The 17,798-nt window shown below is 45.3% G+C and overlaps 5 protein-coding genes and 1 long non-coding RNA gene across 9 annotated transcripts; 3 read left to right on the plus strand and 3 right to left on the minus strand.

Moving 5' to 3' along the window:
- Nucleotides 1–110: 110 nt before the first annotated feature.
- LOC108034478 (uncharacterized) lies at nt 111–3,142 on the plus strand. Of its 2 annotated transcripts, XM_050884893.1 has the most exons (5): nt 111–154; nt 232–771; nt 841–1,766; nt 1,821–1,992; nt 2,529–3,142. In XM_050884893.1, the coding sequence occupies exons 2-5, from the start codon at nt 457–459 to the stop codon at nt 2,697–2,699; spliced, it is 1,584 nt and encodes a 527-aa protein (XP_050740850.1). In that variant the 5' UTR covers nt 111–154; nt 232–456; the 3' UTR covers nt 2,700–3,142. The 2 variants fall into 2 exon arrangements, with proteins under 2 accessions (XP_050740850.1, XP_016964864.1); XM_017109375.3 differs by having other exon boundaries at nt 119–771.
- A 342-nt stretch (nt 3,143–3,484) lies between these two features.
- LOC127010627 (uncharacterized) lies at nt 3,485–4,263 on the minus strand. The gene has a single exon (XM_050884894.1). The coding sequence runs from the start codon at nt 4,261–4,263 to the stop codon at nt 4,033–4,035; it is 231 nt and encodes a 76-aa protein (XP_050740851.1). The 3' UTR covers nt 3,485–4,032.
- On the minus strand, nt 3,485–6,815 carry LOC108034466 (transmembrane protein 184C). 3 transcript variants are annotated; one of them, XM_017109360.3, is made up of 6 exons: nt 6,147–6,815; nt 5,801–6,078; nt 5,536–5,742; nt 5,375–5,471; nt 4,797–5,127; nt 3,485–4,676 (listed from the first exon to the last, which is right to left on the minus strand). In XM_017109360.3, the coding sequence occupies exons 1-6, from the start codon at nt 6,444–6,446 to the stop codon at nt 4,405–4,407; spliced, it is 1,485 nt and encodes a 494-aa protein (XP_016964849.1). In that variant the 5' UTR covers nt 6,447–6,815; the 3' UTR covers nt 3,485–4,404. The 3 variants fall into 3 exon arrangements, with proteins under 3 accessions (XP_016964849.1, XP_043950008.1, XP_016964842.1); XM_044094073.2 differs by having other exon boundaries at nt 3,485–4,679; XM_017109353.3 differs by having other exon boundaries at nt 3,485–5,127.
- A 2,491-nt stretch (nt 6,816–9,306) lies between these two features.
- On the minus strand, nt 9,307–12,256 carry LOC108034644 (uncharacterized). Its single transcript, XM_017109586.3, has 4 exons — nt 10,765–12,256; nt 10,404–10,696; nt 9,956–10,343; nt 9,307–9,894 (listed from the first exon to the last, which is right to left on the minus strand). Exons 1-4 carry the CDS (start codon nt 11,888–11,890, stop codon nt 9,572–9,574), a joined length of 2,130 nt encoding a protein of 709 aa, XP_016965075.1. The 5' UTR covers nt 11,891–12,256; the 3' UTR covers nt 9,307–9,571.
- Nucleotides 12,257–12,260: 4 nt separating this feature from the next.
- LOC108034655 (60S ribosomal protein L13) lies at nt 12,261–13,517 on the plus strand. The gene is made up of 4 exons (XM_017109597.3): nt 12,261–12,384; nt 12,644–12,904; nt 12,967–13,275; nt 13,337–13,517. The coding sequence occupies exons 2-4, from the start codon at nt 12,662–12,664 to the stop codon at nt 13,439–13,441; spliced, it is 657 nt and encodes a 218-aa protein (XP_016965086.1). The 5' UTR covers nt 12,261–12,384; nt 12,644–12,661; the 3' UTR covers nt 13,442–13,517.
- A 1,854-nt stretch (nt 13,518–15,371) lies between these two features.
- LOC127010628 (uncharacterized) lies at nt 15,372–16,299 on the plus strand. Its single transcript, XR_007763354.1, has 3 exons — nt 15,372–15,469; nt 15,658–15,692; nt 15,763–16,299. It is a non-coding gene; the product is annotated as an uncharacterized LOC127010628 (long non-coding RNA).
- Nucleotides 16,300–17,798: the final 1,499 nt, after the last annotated feature.

The following is a 17,798-nucleotide window of genomic DNA, read 5'->3' on the forward strand; positions in this document are numbered from 1 at the left end:
ATGAAATTAAGATGAGTCTATATCAAGGGTATCAAATACTCGATACACTCAACCACAGCCGTCTTTCCAGTCTGTGTTGTTCTTTCCCTTGGTCGGTTGAAGCCACATTGGAAGCGGCATTATTTTGCAACTCCCGAACGGTCACACTTTCTTGGTTTGTTTTTATTTCTCGTTTCAAAGCTTAATTTGCGTTTAATTATGTAAATATATTTACCTGATTGGTTAGCGCAGTATTTGTGTGTTTCATAACAGGTTTCGTGACGCGGCGCAGTTGTTTCTCCGGCCAAAAAGATCCCGTTCTTGCACCTGTTGCGCCTCGCCAATCAAATTGGTTCCCCCCACACTCGCATTTCCAGTGCAAACCTGCGTTTGGCCTTTTTTATGCCCTTTAGTTGTACGTTTCCACTGGCCGAGAACTAATTGCGTCGAAGTGGGATCCGCGGAATCTGCAGCAGAATGGGCAACACGAGTTCCAAGGGCGAGTCGGACGCCAGTGAGCCGCCCCTGGAGGGCGGGAAGCTGCACAGGCAGCAGCACAAGGCCAGCGACGCCTCCCACAACTCCCACAACGGGGGCTCTGACGTGGGCGGCAGCCACAACAACCTGAAGGTGCAGCAGGTCCAGGGCTCGATGACCAGGTCCGCCTCCGGGGCGGACGTCACCGAGAAGTACCTCACCCAGCTGGTGCCGGTCGAGAAGCTGGCCGAGATCCTCAGGGAGCAGACGTCTGCCAAACTGGGCATTAATGGCATTGTTGCAGATGTCTTTGTGGTGAGTAATTGACTGATAACACCGGGCCCACTCATAAAACAACAATACCCGCTCTACCTCTTTTGCCAGTCACAAGTCTTTCCGCAATACACCGATCTGGGCCAGCGGCTGTTCAACCTGATGCACTCCAACTCCAAGGCCACCACCAAGCATCTGGGCGCAGTGGCCTTCCGGCAGCAGTGCGAGCGCTTTCTGGGCATCATGGACGACGCCAAAGCGCTGGAGTGCTACATAAAGATGTACGCACAGGAGGACAACCCGGACCAAATCGACAAGACGGGAGTGACGAGGTTGCTTCACATATGTTACACCATTGCCATGCAGCACTCGGGCAACGCCGTGCTGTGCTCGGCCATCAACCGCACGTTCGGATCGGTGACCAAGTCCATTTTCCTGTGCCACGACAGTATGAGCCTGGGCTACGTTTGCCGCTGGTTCGAGCAGAACCTGATGCGACTGGTGCTGCTGGTGCACAAGTACTGCGTGCACACCCTGTCCACCGCCTATCGCGGCCTGGAGCTGCAGAACCAGTCCTGCGGAATTGAGTTGCAAACGCCGGTGCTGGAACAGCGCAATCCCTTCACAGACACCACGGACCACAGTGGAGGAGGTGGAAGGGAACCCGACTCCCTGATGCCGCTCTCACAGGCCTGGCTGCTGGCCGGAGCTCTGCCGCCTCTGTATTCCAAACCACAGACCGTGGCTCCCCCAGCCAGCAAAGGAAACAACAATGTCAGCTCCTCATCGGTTGTACAGATCTTCAAAGAGAAGCTGTCGATGATGCCCTCGCACTGGACGCTGCTGTACGACTCCAACGAACACGGCGTGGGAGCCAATCGGTTTCTGCACCACGTCCTCGGCTACCGGGGACCCACGCTCGTCCTGCTGCACACCAAGGATGAGCAGACGTACTGCGTGGCCTCGCCCAGTGAGTGGAAGGAAACCCATCTGTTCGTCGGCGGCGAGGGCTGCTGTGTTATTCAGCTCCTGCCCAAGTGGGTAGTCGAATTGTGGAGATTTTTAGTCCCTACTAATGGTGTTCCTTAAAGGTTTGTGATACTGGAGAAGAAGCCCAACATTCTGTACCTTAACACCAGCATACGTGGTTATCCGAAGGGATTGCGTGCCGGCGCCGATCCGCGCAAGCCCATTATAGCAGTCGATGAGCATTTCGAGAATGTGGACTGCAAGGGACTGGCGGCAGGACTGATGTCAATAGAGGTAAATGGAATTTGGTCAACTAAAAAAGATGTATAGGGACTCCTGTACTGCTTTTTAAGAATATTATTAGTTTGGTTATAGATAGGTCAGTTCTATTATCACCAGAATTCCTCAGAAGGGAGTGAAAAACAGCTCATTCTGTACAGATTTGTCGATCAAACTTTATTATAAACCCACTATTTAAAAAAGTGAAAATAGCTAATCCATCAAATAATCCGACGAGAATAGGCTGGCAAGAAACGCTTTGAATATTTCTCGGTACTTTAATCGCATTCATGTACAATAAGCCTTAGTTAACAGGGTATATTTATATATGTGTATATGCATATATGGTATGTAGTGTAAAATTCATAGACGTATATCGTATATAAACGGCATAATCTCCAGTCTAAGCTGTTAAAAACAGCACACCAGTGGGGATGTGTGCTCTAGCGATGCATTTAAACTAAGTCTACGATTCTCCTTACCCAACAACAGTCAACCAACAACAAGAACTACACGTTGCTCATCTGTTCCATCTTCTATCTCCTCCGCAGGTCTGGGGGTGCGGCGACAAGACATCACGCGAAGTGCAATTGGACATCAAGAAGTGGCAGATCAAGGAGGCCGAGCGACAGCGGACAGTGAAGCTCACCGCCGCCGACTGGATGGACCATCCGGACCGATACCTTCTCGAGCTGGGCGGCAGGCAGAACTACAACAACTGATCGCAGCTGCTGCGTGTAAGCTATGTATGCTGAAAGCAATCGGGATGCCTTCCGTTTTGGGGGCATTCCCCACGTCGAAATTTACTGCGAGCCGCCTCAATTATGCGCACGCAGCACGAGAAGTAATCACTGGACTGAATTTGTTTTTAATTGATGTTGATTGATATTCGGTTTACTTGTTTTCATTCTATTATCAGCGTTTAGTATTCGATTTGATTTATGTTCGTAACGTGAATTCCGTGAATGCCTTTATATGTACTTCGGTCTACTCTGTATCTATGTATCTATGTCATAAATCGTCTCCGTTTACGTCAATATTATTTTAAAAGTCTTCTGTTTTGTTCTGTTTCTTCGTTCAATTGTAAAAAATCAAGTATTATGAAAAGACATAGGATTCGAAGTGCTTAAACAAATATTTCAATAAATGTTACAAATAAAACGGCCTTGGGTTATTTACTTGACTTGGAATTCTGATTTTATCATATCAGCACGACAGAATATCATTTGGCATTTTATCTTTACTTGGGGTGAAAGATAAAAAATATGAGAAAATATTAAGGTCTAATCTAAACAAAAAACTGGGAATGTAAATAGGGAATGAATGAATGATACAGCAAATTTGAAAAACTTCTTATCACATATGCAATTTGCGTCAACTGAAAATATAAATAACGATAAGGCTTACAAATGTGTCGAAAGATGGAGTGAAAAGCCGTGTTAGTACGCAGATGGGTGCAGTAGCATACAAATAATACAAATTCGAGTTGATAAAAACATAAAAGGCGTTTGCGAATAATTTCCAATATTATATTATAAATGTGTATATTAGTTTTACAATAAGAATTAATTAAATACAAGTCACGCCCTTTTCTGACCGGCGGCAGTCGCAAAATTCACAATCGGTTCAGGCATGTTTCTCTTCAATTAACTACTTCGCCACACAAAAGTTCGAGACCCAACAATGCGGGCCCACCTGGCTGGGGATGTATAGAGTAAAAATATCGCTTCGGGAAGGTCGGTCTACAAAATCAGCCCATAAAAGTACATACATACAAAATATCTGGCCCCAATTCGCGCATGTTTAATAATGATGATGCTTTGGGCTAGGGGATGTGGCGATCTGCGTTGTGTGCGCTATCAGGAAAAACGATTATTAAAAAGCTGCTTTCGCGGTGAAAACTAAGGCCACGATTCAAATGCCCCATTTAATGGGCCGCCAGAACGGGTTCGTTTCATGAGTATTCTAAGCCTAGCACAAATCAAGATATGGGGAAACAATAAATATACAGCCATGGCGCATACATAACTGAAAAGGGGTTTAAGGTCAGCGCGTCTAGGTGATGTACTCTCGATCGCGGCGTCGCCGCGTCGTGGAGGCCACAACGACAACGGGCTGCTCGCCAGCACCGTCGTCTCCATCTCCATCCTCCCCATCTTCTCCGCCCATGTCCACGTCCTCGTCGTCGTCGTCGTCGTCAGCGTCATCATCCCCGCCCGTTGAGTTGGACCACTCGGACGCCGACTGGTTGCTGCCAGTGGCACTGAACTTAAGACTGCTTGACATGCCGAACGAAACGGACAGCGAGGCGCTGAGCGAGGAGGCATTCAGCTGGTGGCTCACGTCCACGCCGTCCTCGTCCTCGAAGGCGTCGTCAATGTGCGGGTGCTGATGGTGCTGGTAGTGGTGGTACTGTTGGTAGCGGTGTCACCTGCCCGCGCCCGCGCCTAACAGCAGGGCATAGTCGTCGTTGGACTCGGGTATTGGCGCTGCCGCCGAAGCGGCTCCGGCACCGGGTGGCAGGCGCAGGAAGTGGCCACCGCCGCCAGCAGCTGCACCCGGTTCCCTTTCACGCTCGCGAAGATGCAACGTATCGCGCTGACGCGTCGACAACTGGGAGGAGCCCGTCGCGCCCGGCAAGTGTAGTTGTTGTTGTTGGTAGTTGTTGCTATTGCTACTGGCGCCGTCGTCTGCCACGCCTGCTAAAGGAAATCGAGATTGAGATTGGGAGTGAGTGGGTTGGTTTTCGGGCAGTGTGTTCAGCTTGCCATCATAGACGGGGACGATCAGGCGACTGGAAGTGGCACCATACATGTTACCTGATTGCGACGAGCTGCCCGGCAGCTGCTGATCCTGCCGCTTGCTGATCAGATACTCGGACTCACTGCTGGAGCGGCGGGGACTGCGCGCCAGCGGCTGGTACGTGCTGCGGCCCTGGAAGCGGCGACTCAGCGAACTGCCCACGACGCCCAGATGCTCGGTGACGTCCTCCTGCATGTCCGAGATGTCCATCATGGAGAGGAAGGCGCGGCACCAGCTGTGCTCCGGGTTGTTCCAGTACTGCGGCGAGTTGATGTGGAACGGACTATGCGGGAAGCTGTAGATGTGGGCCACGGCGGCGATGAACATCTCGATGCAGATGAGGAAGTTCTAGAGGGCGAATATGAGATTATTGTAATTGGTTTTCAGCAACTTTCACCTAATTCGCAAGGCTGTCTTGCATATTCTTCTTTACAAAAGAGAAAGTGTGGTTTTGTAATCATGGGCTTAGTCATGAGCTATAATCAACCCCTAGTGGTCAGCTAAATTTATCTTAATCGTAAGTTATATATGCCTTACATAGGAAGAAAAAAGTATTTGACCTATTTCGATGATATAAGCTGAACAAATCACTCACCTGCAGAAGTGATGCCAGGTTCGTGTCCCCCACATCCGAGCCGAAAATGTCTTTGATGATGTTATAATAAACCAGCACATTGAGCAGCACTCCTTGGCTGTGGATGTTAAAAGGTATGCATCATAACGCTGCTCCTATAAAGCTGCTCCCTAAGCACTTACAAAAAAGAGAAGAACACCACAGCCTTGATGCACAGAAACTTGGGGATGGGCTTCATGGGTTTCAGGTCCTCCTTATTAGCACGGTAGAACAAAACGAGGCAGTACATAGCCACGAACTGGGATATGTTGTTGATGACCACGATGTAGGGGAAGGCCACGTTGCCGGCGAACTCGCCCTCGCCGTAGACGCCGCACAGCTCGCAGATGCTACGGGATTCCGGATTAGAGTTGGGTGCTAAGCAGAAAGGACACTCGCGACACTCACACAGAGATGAAGGTGGTGATGGGCCGGACCACAGTGTACTGCAGGATGCCGTGCTTGCAGTTGTGGATGAACTCACGACCCATCACCCACGGCCGCATGCAGCACAGCGGAAAGAAGTGCGGCACCTGCGGCTTGTACTCCATGGTGGCCTCCAGGTCCATGCCGAGATTCAAGTAGTTGAGCAGGTACACCATGAAGTTGTAAATGACGTACGCCTCGTAGCATTCGCGCAGCGAGTCCACGTAGATGGAGTGCTTCGGAAAGAAGAGGCCTATCCACTGCAGGTGAACAGAGAGCGTATTAGGTTTCTTGTGGTCTTCGATTACGCCGACGATGGCCCACTTACCGCATTCAGGGCGTAGATGGGCACCATCCACAATATGCGGATTATGTGCTTCTGCAGAATGGGCTTGGTGAAATGGATGACGTGTTGGATGATGTGCCATATGGACACGGGCACTGCGGACAGCACAAACAGACCGCCGATAAGGATGAGCTGGTCGTTGCGCTGGAAGCCATCCTTTACGGAGTTCACGATGAGCAGTGGCACCACAATGATGGCAAAGATCACATAGGTGACGATGAGAAGCGGGCGTATCCAGATGCGCCACTCCTCGAAGAAGCGTCTCACGTCCAGGCCGCACATCCTGTCCACTGGAGTCCCTCTTGGGATTGCAGTTGCTCTTGGAAAAGCGGTCACCGGAACTGCTGAACTTCCGGACTTCGTTGATTCGTTGACGTTGCCGCCGCCGCCCCGATATTCTGTTTTCACTTGGCTTTCCGATTCCCTCCGCCCTGCTCCAATCCGCTCCTCGCCGCCAAAAGTTATCACACAGAAGATTACAGGAGTCGGCGGTCGCACCCTCGCTGGCGGCTCATTTTCAGAGATCCCCTGCTAGCAGAGCAAGTGCCTCGAATCACTCGGTTCGGTCCTATTGGCAATAATAAATAGCTGCTTTGTTGCCCTCTTTTGTGCCAATCCAAGCTGCGGATGCCAACGTCTAGAGCTGGCCAACTATCGATGGCACTATCGATAATATCGATGGCAAGGAGCCAGTTTGCTCAAGCGATATCTTATGATAATATTGATAATGATTATTCACCATACACTGGAATATTTTTCTCGTCTTCTTGTCAACTCAACAAAGAGGAAGGAGTCCAGTTAAGCCGCTCCTCAGATATGCAAAGCTGATTTTATAAAATTAATTAATTAAATATTTATTTATTTGTAATCCCTTTAAGTTTAAAAATAAACCATAAGCAAGCAATTATGAAAACCAAACATTCTTTTAAAGTTTAAATATTTTTATTGAACTGTTAAACATTTTAAATTAAGTAAAATACAATACCCCATATATTAACAAATTGGTTTTATTCGATAGTATTACGAATATATCGATATATTACGAAAAACCTTGTCAGAAGCAGTGTGCCCAGACTGCACCAAACTTACAGAAGATAAACAGTTTTTTGGAAATGTTTATTAATTTAGTTTATTTTAATTTAATTTTAAGTTTCAAAACTATTTGTAATAAAAGGTCGCTACCCTTACTCATTAAACAAAAACAAAATATATCATAAATAGTTTTCCTAGAAGAGTAGTAATTTTTTATGAAAATGGTAGGGAAATTTTAAGGGCTGCAGAAGAGTAAATATTTTTCTTTGGGGAATTAGTACAGTCATTTAAAAAGAGTTTAATTATTGATCAATAATAATAATAATAAATCTCCCCCATTATATTTTATAAAAATAAATGTTATACAAAATAAATGAACCCATTGAAATTTAGCAATATCTATAAAAGTTCAAACTAAAGTATGTTCAAGTAACAAATCTATATTATTTTAAAATCATAAATCATCATAAAATCAGAATTAAATTTCATTGAACTAAAAAGAAAAACCGTACAAGTTACTGAAATGATAACTAAATGTATAAAAAAAACAACGTATTCAAAAAATGACTCATATAAAAACCCAGTAATACTTTTTATTTGCCCTTTCTTACGTTATCAATTATGTGAAATAAACAAAAGTTTTTAGAATAATCCGTCATTTAAAAGATATACGAGGTGTGTTCAAAAAGTAAGGAGACTTTCAACTTTCGCGGGCAACATATTTTCGATTATCGATTTTTTTGTTTTGTTATGTTGGTACACTCTTCCCTAACATCTGTACCAAGTTTCAATTGAATCCCCTTTTTGTTTAGTTTTGCTAAATATGGATCAAAGGATTTGCATCAAATTTTGTGTAAAAAATAAAATTAAGTGCTCCGAAACACTTAAAATGTTGACAGTGGCATACGGTGCAAATGTTCTGAGTAAAAAAAATGTTTACAAGTGGTACAAACTCTTCCAAGATGGCCGGGAAAATGCCAATAACGAGCCTCGCTCTGGACGCCCAAGCACGTCAACGACTGATGAAAACGTTCAAGCAGTGAAGAAAATTGTTTTGGAAAATCGTCGAATCACTACCAGAGAAGTTGCTGAAGATGTCGGTATATCGCTTGGCTCGTGCCATGAAATTTTTTCAAACGTTTTGGGCATGAGTCGTGTGTCAGCGAAGTTTGATCCAAAATTGCTGAATTTTGACCAAAAGAACCGTCGCATGAGCATCGCTCACGACCTGTTGGATAACGTCAACGACGACCCAGATTTACTCAAAAGGGTCATAACTGGTGACGAAACATGGGTATATGGTTATGATACCGAAACCAAGAGCCCAGGGGAGCCAAGACCGAAGAAAGCACGCCAAGTTCGATCAAATGTCAAAGTTTTGATCACTGTATTCTTCGATTACCATGGCGTGGTGCATCAGGAGTTCTTACCACATGGTCGTACGGCCAATAAACAGTATTGTCTGGAAGTTATGCGCCGTTTGCGAGAAGCAATACGAACGAAACGTCCAGAATTGTGGAAAAACAATTCATGGCTTTTGCATTACGATAATGCCCCTGCTCACTCATCTTTGCTTGTGAGAGATTTTTTGGCCAAAAACAACACCACAATAATGCCTCAGCCACCATATTCACCGGATTTGGCCCCATGCGATTTTTTCTTGTTCCCAAAACTAAAGAGACCTATGAAAGGACGGAGATTTGCAACGATTGAAGAGATAATGACTGCATCGCTGGAAGAGCTCAAGGCTATACCGAAAAGAGCTTATGGGAAGTGCTTTGAGGATTGGAAAAACCGTTGGCACAAGTGTATTGTATCTGAGGGGGATTACTTTGAAGGGGACAACATTAATATTGATAAATAAATTAATTGTTTTACATGAAAATACAAAGTCACCTTACTTTTTGAACACACCTCGTATTTCAAAAAACTACGTATTCAAAAAATGACTCATATAAAAACCCAGTAATACTTTTTATTTGCCCTTTTTTTAAGTTATCAATTATGTACAATAAACAAAAGTTTTTAGATTAGTGCGTCATTTAAAAGGTATATATTTCCCTGTGTGAAATGTTTGTAATAAATGACTAAGTTAATAAAGCCAATTGAGTAGTTTGGTTATCGAATTTTATTTAACAAATACCTATGCTTAGACTTAAGGTTTCATTGGGATCTATGCTGTCAGAATATTCTCTTAACATTTATACGTGTTCTATAGATGTTCTGTGTCCGGCCAGGGCTGTCTTTTGGATTACAGTACGGCGGAATTGCGCCCTTGCCCCTGCTCGTCATGTTCATATACACAAGATCGGATTAAGTTAAAAGTAATTTAAATGTAATTGTATTAGATAAAAACAGGAAGCCGCGAGTTCGAGCTAATTGTTGTGATGGTGCAGAAAGAGGATCGCATCGATGTGACTTCCGGTGAGCATGAAGCGCTTGTTAAAATCGTAAATTTGGTCTCGCAGCGCCTTCTTGAAGCTGAGGCTCACCACGCCGGGCACACTGTGGTACAGGCTGGACAAGTCGCGCAGCGTTCCGTAGATGTGGCCCATCTTCAGCCACCACTCAATGGGGGACTCATCCAGCTGGACGACCACCTCGTTGCGATAACGCTTCAGGTCACTTTCCACGCTGCTGTCGGTGTCCCTCTTCGGAGGACTGGGGATCTCGGCAATGTCAAACAGCAGCTCCAGTTCTACAGGGAGTTTTGGGTTAGTCCATGTTCTCTGAAACCCGCCTCAAGAGTGTCTACTTACTCGACTTTCTGGCTGCACCGCCTGCTCCTGCCCTGGGCTCTGACTTGATGGTCACGGCGCTGGAGCTGGCTGCCACTTCATTTGCCTCTCCTTCGCCTACCGCTCCAAAGTTCTTGTTGTACTGAAGAGTCAGCATGCGTACAGTTCTCTCCAGGTTGTCAATGGTGGTCAGGCGGTGGAAGCGCGGGTCCAACAATGCAGCGGCGGTCAGATAGTCATTAGCTATGATGTGGGTCTGCAGCACTCCGGAAATGGTGCGCTTCACATTCATCATTAGGGGATCGTCCTGTTCGGCCAGGCCCAGCTTCTTGATAAGAATCTTTGAGGTTATTGGCGAAAGCATGCTGCACAAGGGAATATCCTCGCCACGCAGAGTGTCCAAGGCAATCTGTAAGATGTTAGCCAATAAGCTAGGTGCTCAAGGGTTTCAGTCAGGTGAATAGCTTACCACTAGAGCACTGAGTGCCTCCGTCACCGTCTTGGCCGATATGACCAGCTGATCCATGTCCTCGGACCAGGAGATGGACTCGGCAAAGAACTTGAGCATCTCGTACAGTGTCCAGGGGAAGTGCTCGTTGTACGTGGGCAAGGGCCCCTCAGCCACCTTGGAAGCAATCTCCGACGAGTGGCGCTGCATGAGGTCTTTCACCTGATCAATGAGCGTGGCCACCTCTTCGAGCTCAAACACCCGACGCAGGCATTTGTCAATAACCGAAACGTAGCACAGGGCGATGGGAATATCTGAAGGGCAAATCATATTGTGAGATAAATGAATACACATGTTCGCCCCAGCCAGCTGCTGCACTTACTCTTCTCCCGCAGGTAGGTGTGCAGCAAGTCCTCGTCCTCGTCGTAGTTCACGATGGCCAGCGTGCAGTTGGCCAAGTAGAAGTCGGTCAGCAGATCGTCGAAGACAATGTAGTCAGTGTACTCCACAGTGGCGTACAGCATGCTCCTGGCCGACTGTGTCTCCTCGTCCAGATAGTGATGGTAGATGCTGAGGAAGCGGCGCTGCTCGACATTTATCCACTGCTCGAAGGCCAGGGAGAAGGGCTTCTCGGAGGTGAACTCGCGCGTCATTTCGCCGATCTCCAGGAACTTGGAAGCGTGCATCTCGTTGAGCAGCGACTCGATCTTGTGCGGCTCTGGCAGTGGAGACGAATTGCCCATGGCCAGGCGCACAAATTCACTGAAACCGGCATCGTACAGGCATTCCACGTTGCGGAAATCCTTGATCACGATGTCCGTGAGGGCCTCGGCCAGATTGGCGATGTTGGGCACGGATGAGTAGCCACCATCCTCGTGCTTGATGGCTCGCCCGTGCATCAGGGCGCCCGATGGAGTGGCCACCTTGCGCTTGCGACCGTACTTGGGCTCCATGACCAGGCGCTCCTCCTCCTCGACGATGTTGTCGGCCTCGTCGTAGGTGAACGGCACCATGGTCTCGTACAGCATGGTCTGCGAGGAGGCGTCCTCCTCCGCCTGCATGGCGGCGGTGGCCACGGCGGCCTCGTCCATTTCCTCGTCAGATCCATTATCGTGATTGCGATTGTTGATGAACTCCAGCTTGACCCGGCGCGAGGAGACGTTCCGCTTGGACAGCGGCGGATGGGTGACGTTGCGCGGCGTCTTGCGCGGCGGTACATGGATGTCGTGCTCCTGGCACAGGTCCTTGAACAGATCCTTGTGCCGGTGCTGGAGATGGGCCCGCAGATTGGTGGTGTTGCCATGGTTGGTCAGCACCTTGTGGCACTTGATGCAGACCACGTTCTGCTTGGTGATCACCTCGTTGTTGTCGTTCGAGGGGAACCCGAAGTACCGCCAGTAGACGCTCTTCATCTTGGGCGAGTACAGCTTGGAGAAGTTCAGCTGCGACACATCCTCATACTTGAGCTCGCCAATGGCCACCGGCGACGCGGATACCTCTTCGCTCATCCTCGCTTCGTTTCGTTTCTCTCGCGGATGGGGAACGGGCGCACCTGGCTGTTTATTTTGATTTGCGTTTCGACGACGATTGCTGGCCAATGCGGGAAATTAGCGCGCAATTTCTCGATTATAGATAGACGGTTCAATAGTCAATAGTTTTTTATCTGTATCAGAGGTACAGTTCAGAGTTGCCACGCGACACGCCAGTCAATCGATAAGGCAATTAAACATTAATAAATGCCCCCAAATGCACTCGTAACTACTTTTAATTATTTTTCCCGCCTGCCAAATGAGACGCGTCAGCGTTTTAGATATTTAACACAACTGGCTGGGCGTAAAAATGCGATCTGTTGAGTATTCTCGCTAACACTGATTGCATCACCAATCGATAGCTGGGGAAATTTCTCGCTCGCATTAGGGAATTTCTCGAGGGAAATTTTCGCTTGGCCAACGACGTGAAGTTGGTTGCGATTTCCTTTTTAATTCGTTGTTGGGAAGAAAAGGTGTGTAAATTTCGAGAGCGTCCCGGAATTGAATGAAAATAAATGATAAACGGAATGGAGACCAAGCCATCAAGTGTGCCAAGTGTGGAGGATACACGGGGGCGTTGCTGGCCACCCAAGGAACATTCAAAAGTGCTCTAAAACACAGATAAAACAAGCAAAACGAAGCGGCCACGTGGGTCTGCAGCTTGGTTATACTGCAGTTTCGGTGTTATATGTAGCCACTAATGTTTATCTTGTGTTTTTGCACCCCTTGCAGCTATTCTAAACCGCCAAGATGGGTAAGGGTAACAATATGATTCCGAATCAGCACTACCACAAGTGGTGGCAGCGGCATGTGAAGACCTGGTTCAACCAGCCGGCCCGCAAGGTCCGCAGGCACGAGAACCGCGTCAAGAAGGCCAAGGCCGTCTTCCCCCGCCCCGCCAGCGGTGCCCTGCGCCCCGTGGTCCGTTGCCCCACCATCCGCTACCACACCAAGCTGCGTGCCGGCCGTGGTTTCACCCTGGAGGAGCTGAAGGTGAGTGCGCTTGCCGCTCGAGGGGATTACCAACTAACCCACTGAATCTATGTATCGCACAGGGTGCCGGCATTAGCGCCAACTTCGCCAAGACCATCGGCATCTCCGTCGACAAGAGGCGTAAGAACAAATCCCTGGAGTCGCGCCAGCGCAACATCCAGCGTCTGAAGGAGTACCGCAGCAAGCTGATCCTGTTCCCCATCAACGAGAAGAAGATCCGCAAGGGCGAGTCCAGCCTGGAGGAGTGCAAGCTGGCCACCCAGCTGAAGGGACCCGTCATGCCCATCACCAACGAGCAGCCCGCCGTGGTCGAGTTCCGTGATGTGACCAAGGAGGAGAAGAAGTTCAAGGCCTTCGCCACGCTGCGCAAGGTAAGCTATTGGCTTTGGAATCTTATTGGACCCCGATCCTCATGCTTTGGTTTGTTTTCAGGCTCGCACTGATGCCCGTTTGGTAGGCATTCGCGCCAAGCGCGCCAAGGAGGCCGCCGAGAGCGAGGACGCCGCCAAGGGAGACCCCAAGAAGGCCAAGAAGTAAACCGCCTTTTGACCCCATCGTTCTGTCTATAACATCAACAACCAGAATAAAATCTTAGTTTTTTCTTAAACGTGAATATCCGTCCTCTTTGTTATGGTCGCGCTCGGTGTGTTTTATCGATATCGTGTTTTTCTATCGATAGGCCGGCTGTTTGGCGCGCTGTTTTGAACTGCAATTTCACGTACGTTTCAGGAGGCAACTCAAAATCAACCACCATTTCAATGCAGGGACAGCCGTTTTTTTTGCCAAGCAATTTGAATTGTTCATGACAATTTGGATATTAATGGGAATTAAATTGATTAATTATTTTTGCATACATTTAAATGAAATCTGAAAAAGGGTAGACAAACATAGTTATTTAAAGAGAGAAAACGCAACATTAATTTGATAGGATTTTCTTTATTTTTTAGATATGTACTAGCGGTTCATATGGATTGTAAGAACTACATATGAACTATAATTATAATTACTGTACTTATCCATTTGTCTGTTTTTGGTCAAATGTCTGAATTAAGACAATCTTTATGTTTCTTTTTTGAGCGCAATCATTGTACTTAATTAGGGTAAATTTTTTTCAAGAAATCTAAAATAAGTATTCGAAAAAACCTTGCTAAAAAATATGGAAGACTTTTGTTGGGTTACCTATCTAACGTAGCAGGTTAATATTATTTTAAATTTTTATGTTGTCAATTAATTTGGTATATTGTAATATGATGTTAAAACTCTTGGGAAACAGATATATATTTTATTTCTTGTTTAAAGTGCGATTTCCCCTATAAACCAAATTCAGGCCCACTATTTTCAACCCATATATGAGCAGGACTGACCTCAGGATTATCGCCTCTGCACTTGAACCGCAACTATTAATTGAGGCCGCCACCCCAGAAATCGTACTCCATATGTTGTTAGTAAGGGCAGACCACATCCTACGTGCTAACCAAAATATGGCCATGTTCATAAATACATTTGTACATATGCAAAATCATAACTCCCCCGGCGGCAGAAGTGGTAAAAAAGGGTTGTGCCACCTCAACCAAATGCGACAAGCCAATTCAATTATCTGGTGGTCCAGCAGCATCCAGACCGAGATACAGATGCAGACACGTTTCCAGATACAGATACAAATGCCATGCCAATGCGACCCGCACCTTGAACCTTGTTTATGCACTTCACTGATTTTTATTTCACTTAACCTTGTTTGCTGCTCTTCTGCTGCTGTCGAAAAGGGGCGAGCACGCTTGTTTCGGTGTCAACTGCATTCAAATTTTTATTATTGAAATTTATGAGCGCAAAAGTGATTTTCCACATAGTTTTTCCTGCTGCCCATTGCCACCCCTCGTGTTTTTTTCGGTCGAGTTTCCCGCTTTTTGATTGTTTCCTTTTCCGTTTTTCCTTTGTTTCGACTGTTGTTTGAGGACCATGCTGGTGGTCATGGCTACCGGGGTGGGTTTTTTGGGCCCTTCGGTGGGCTGGGGTTGGGTTTTTGGGTGCTGATCCGGCAAACAAGGAAGCCGGGAAACCGCTCGCCCGTAATTGGCAATTGTTTTTCTATTTTTGTGTGTGCCACCTTTCGCGGCGACAGTTGCCGGCAAAAGTTTTTGCAACATGTGCGCCGGGCGACAAATCAAATGCAGATTTACTTTGCGGTTCATTTGAATGGAGGATGCTAGTTGGAAAGGTGGAGTACACAGAAGAAATAACCACTGCCACCACCCCTAATTTTTAACACATTTTTCCAGAAAATATTTATTTTAGGTCTATCAATATATAGAAAAAATCAAACTCTTAAAAAAAGTTGATTTGTCTTTCGGTTTTTTTTTAAATGTATACTTAAAAGGGATCCTTATGATTAGTTTGAATCAATATAAGTTGCTTAAATTTAAGTATATGACCTATAGGCTTATGAGTCTATACAAATAGTCCTGGCAATCTTTGAAAAAAAGATCAATAATTACAAAAAATTCAATCAAAATTTAAGCAAGTTTTATATGGTTATTATAAAGTTGTGTTAGAACATTATTATAGATGGTACTGAAATCATAAAAGTATTTAAGGAGTAAACTAAATCAAAATCTTTATAATACATTTAAGAAGTTTAAATATTTTTTATTTTATTTTGCTACTGTTTGTATACCTCTTATTTTCTGTAAACCTTTCGTTACTATCTTTCTTATGATGATATATGTTTTCCGCTTCTTATTTAAAACAATTTCTAGTTCTTGTAAAAATTGTTTTCTCTGTACAGGGCAGAGTGAGTGTGATGCTGTTATCGCAAAGATGTGAATTTCATTTAACACTTTTCCCCGCACAAATGCACTTAGGTTTCCTGCTCTTTTTATCGCAAAATCGATTTGCTGCTAAATCTAAATCGGTGAATTTCCCGCATAATTGATGTCGGGGCAGGACGGCCCATCCCTTTCACTGGCTGCGGGTTAATCTGCATGTGGTGCGACTACTGCAGGCGGAGTGTCCTTGCTCTGGATCTGAATACATTCGCACTCACATCTCACATCTGTATCTGAGTACCTACGCCCGAGGTTCCGTCTGCACCATGAACGCAATCAGTGCCTAATGATCCGTACAGCAATTGGATTAGTGCCTGCCATCCCGAAGGGAAAACTTGTCTGCTGAAGGACGCCGTAAATCAGGACTGGGAACACTAACTACGATGCCGATTTACATGTGGAAGAGGCGTAGAATAGGCTGCTGATGTTCAAACGATTAAATCACTTACCATACTCAAACTATTGTAATCAAGGGAAAAAAGAGTTCCATAGTTTTAAATGGAAGAAATGTATTTATATGGTCACCTAATTCAAAGAAATTTAATGTAAAGTCCATAAATCTTTAGAAAAACTTCATAAAATGTGATCACTGATCACCCCTAATTCCGTATTCTTTTTTGATTCACTTAGGTATCTCTGAAATTTTTATGTTCTTTTTATTTAAAAAAATCTGGAATATATTTAAAATAAAAACTGAGTACTGTGGTTTTAAGTTTTATCAAACAACAACCTATCATTTAAGAAAACCTTCCTGTGCCAGCATAACCTATGCCCTTTCTAACAAATTTTTATAATATTTTCTGTGTTTCTTCTGGTGCTCTTGTATGGCATCTTCCTGTACGATCCCTCCCTGTGTGAACATAAAAGATGCCTTATGCCCCATCAATTTTGTGCCCTTCTAATCCATATCCTTGCAATTTGATGAGCTATAGAAAGTGCCCCGATCCCTCACCCCCCAACGCAGGGCACACAATAAAATGCTTATTATTTTTCCATAAAAAACCACCCAAAAAAGCAAACAAATTAATCAAGTATGCAAATAGCAGGGCTCGCCCCTCTGCCACTCCGCGTTTTCACGCATCATCCATCAAAAATTGGCACGCCATAAAAAAGAGCAGGCCGATGCAAATGAGGGGACCCTCATAGGAAGCGGCTTTTAGACCACTCGGTTCGATTATGAGATCAATAGAGGCGCGGCGGCACCGCGATCCTGGCAAAACAAATCGTAAAAAAGGCAAATTGCAAATTGCCCTGGGCGCGAAATATCAAAATCGAATTAGAATCACAATGGCAGGGAAAATTTTCGCATATGCGAATAATAATTGGCGGAAAATATGCAAATGAGGCGGGAAAGTGGCTGGCGTGAAATGGAAAATTGCATAAGCGGAGCTGTGAAGTGAGCACTTAAAGCCTTTACTTGGGCCGAGTTGAACGTCCTTTGTCCTGACCACGTGTTTTTGGCCCTTCGTGTGGGTTCTCCCACCAGCACGAATGACAACATTCAACTATATATGCATGTTGGTAGCCCGAAACCCCCTGGGCTCGGTTCCAAAATCAATTATCATTCTGTGGGCAGTGGGCGTGGCTTTTAACAATTACATAACAACCATAATGAGTCGCTTTTTGGAGTGGGACCCCGCAAAGTTGCTAAATATTCAAGTGGAGAAAGGGAGCCTGGTTGAGCTATTGATTTAATAATATGCTTAAAGGTGGGGGTTTTCAATTACAAAGTAACTAACCACCTTGAACCATTTAAAGTTTGTTGATAAACAACATTAAAAGTGTTGTTTTTAAATCACAAAGTATCATAGATTCTATTTTAGGGATATGGCAAAGTTTATTTATTAGTTAATTATTGATAAGGAGCTATATTTGAATTAATAAAATAGTTATTGTGAAATTTGAAAAAAAGTTATACTTTTAAATGTCTTGTATAACCTAAAGCAGATGTGAATATTTTACTTTTCTTAACTTCCATTTATTATTTATTTATTATTAATATTGACATTAATAAAATATTTAGTATTTAATATTTTAATATTACAATGTGTATATATATACAAATTATTTAA

The sequence above is a fragment of the Drosophila biarmipes genome, chromosome 2L (assembly GCF_025231255.1).
Source record: "Drosophila biarmipes strain raj3 chromosome 2L, RU_DBia_V1.1, whole genome shotgun sequence".
In the NCBI taxonomy this organism is placed as follows: Eukaryota; Metazoa; Arthropoda; class Insecta; order Diptera; family Drosophilidae; genus Drosophila; species Drosophila biarmipes.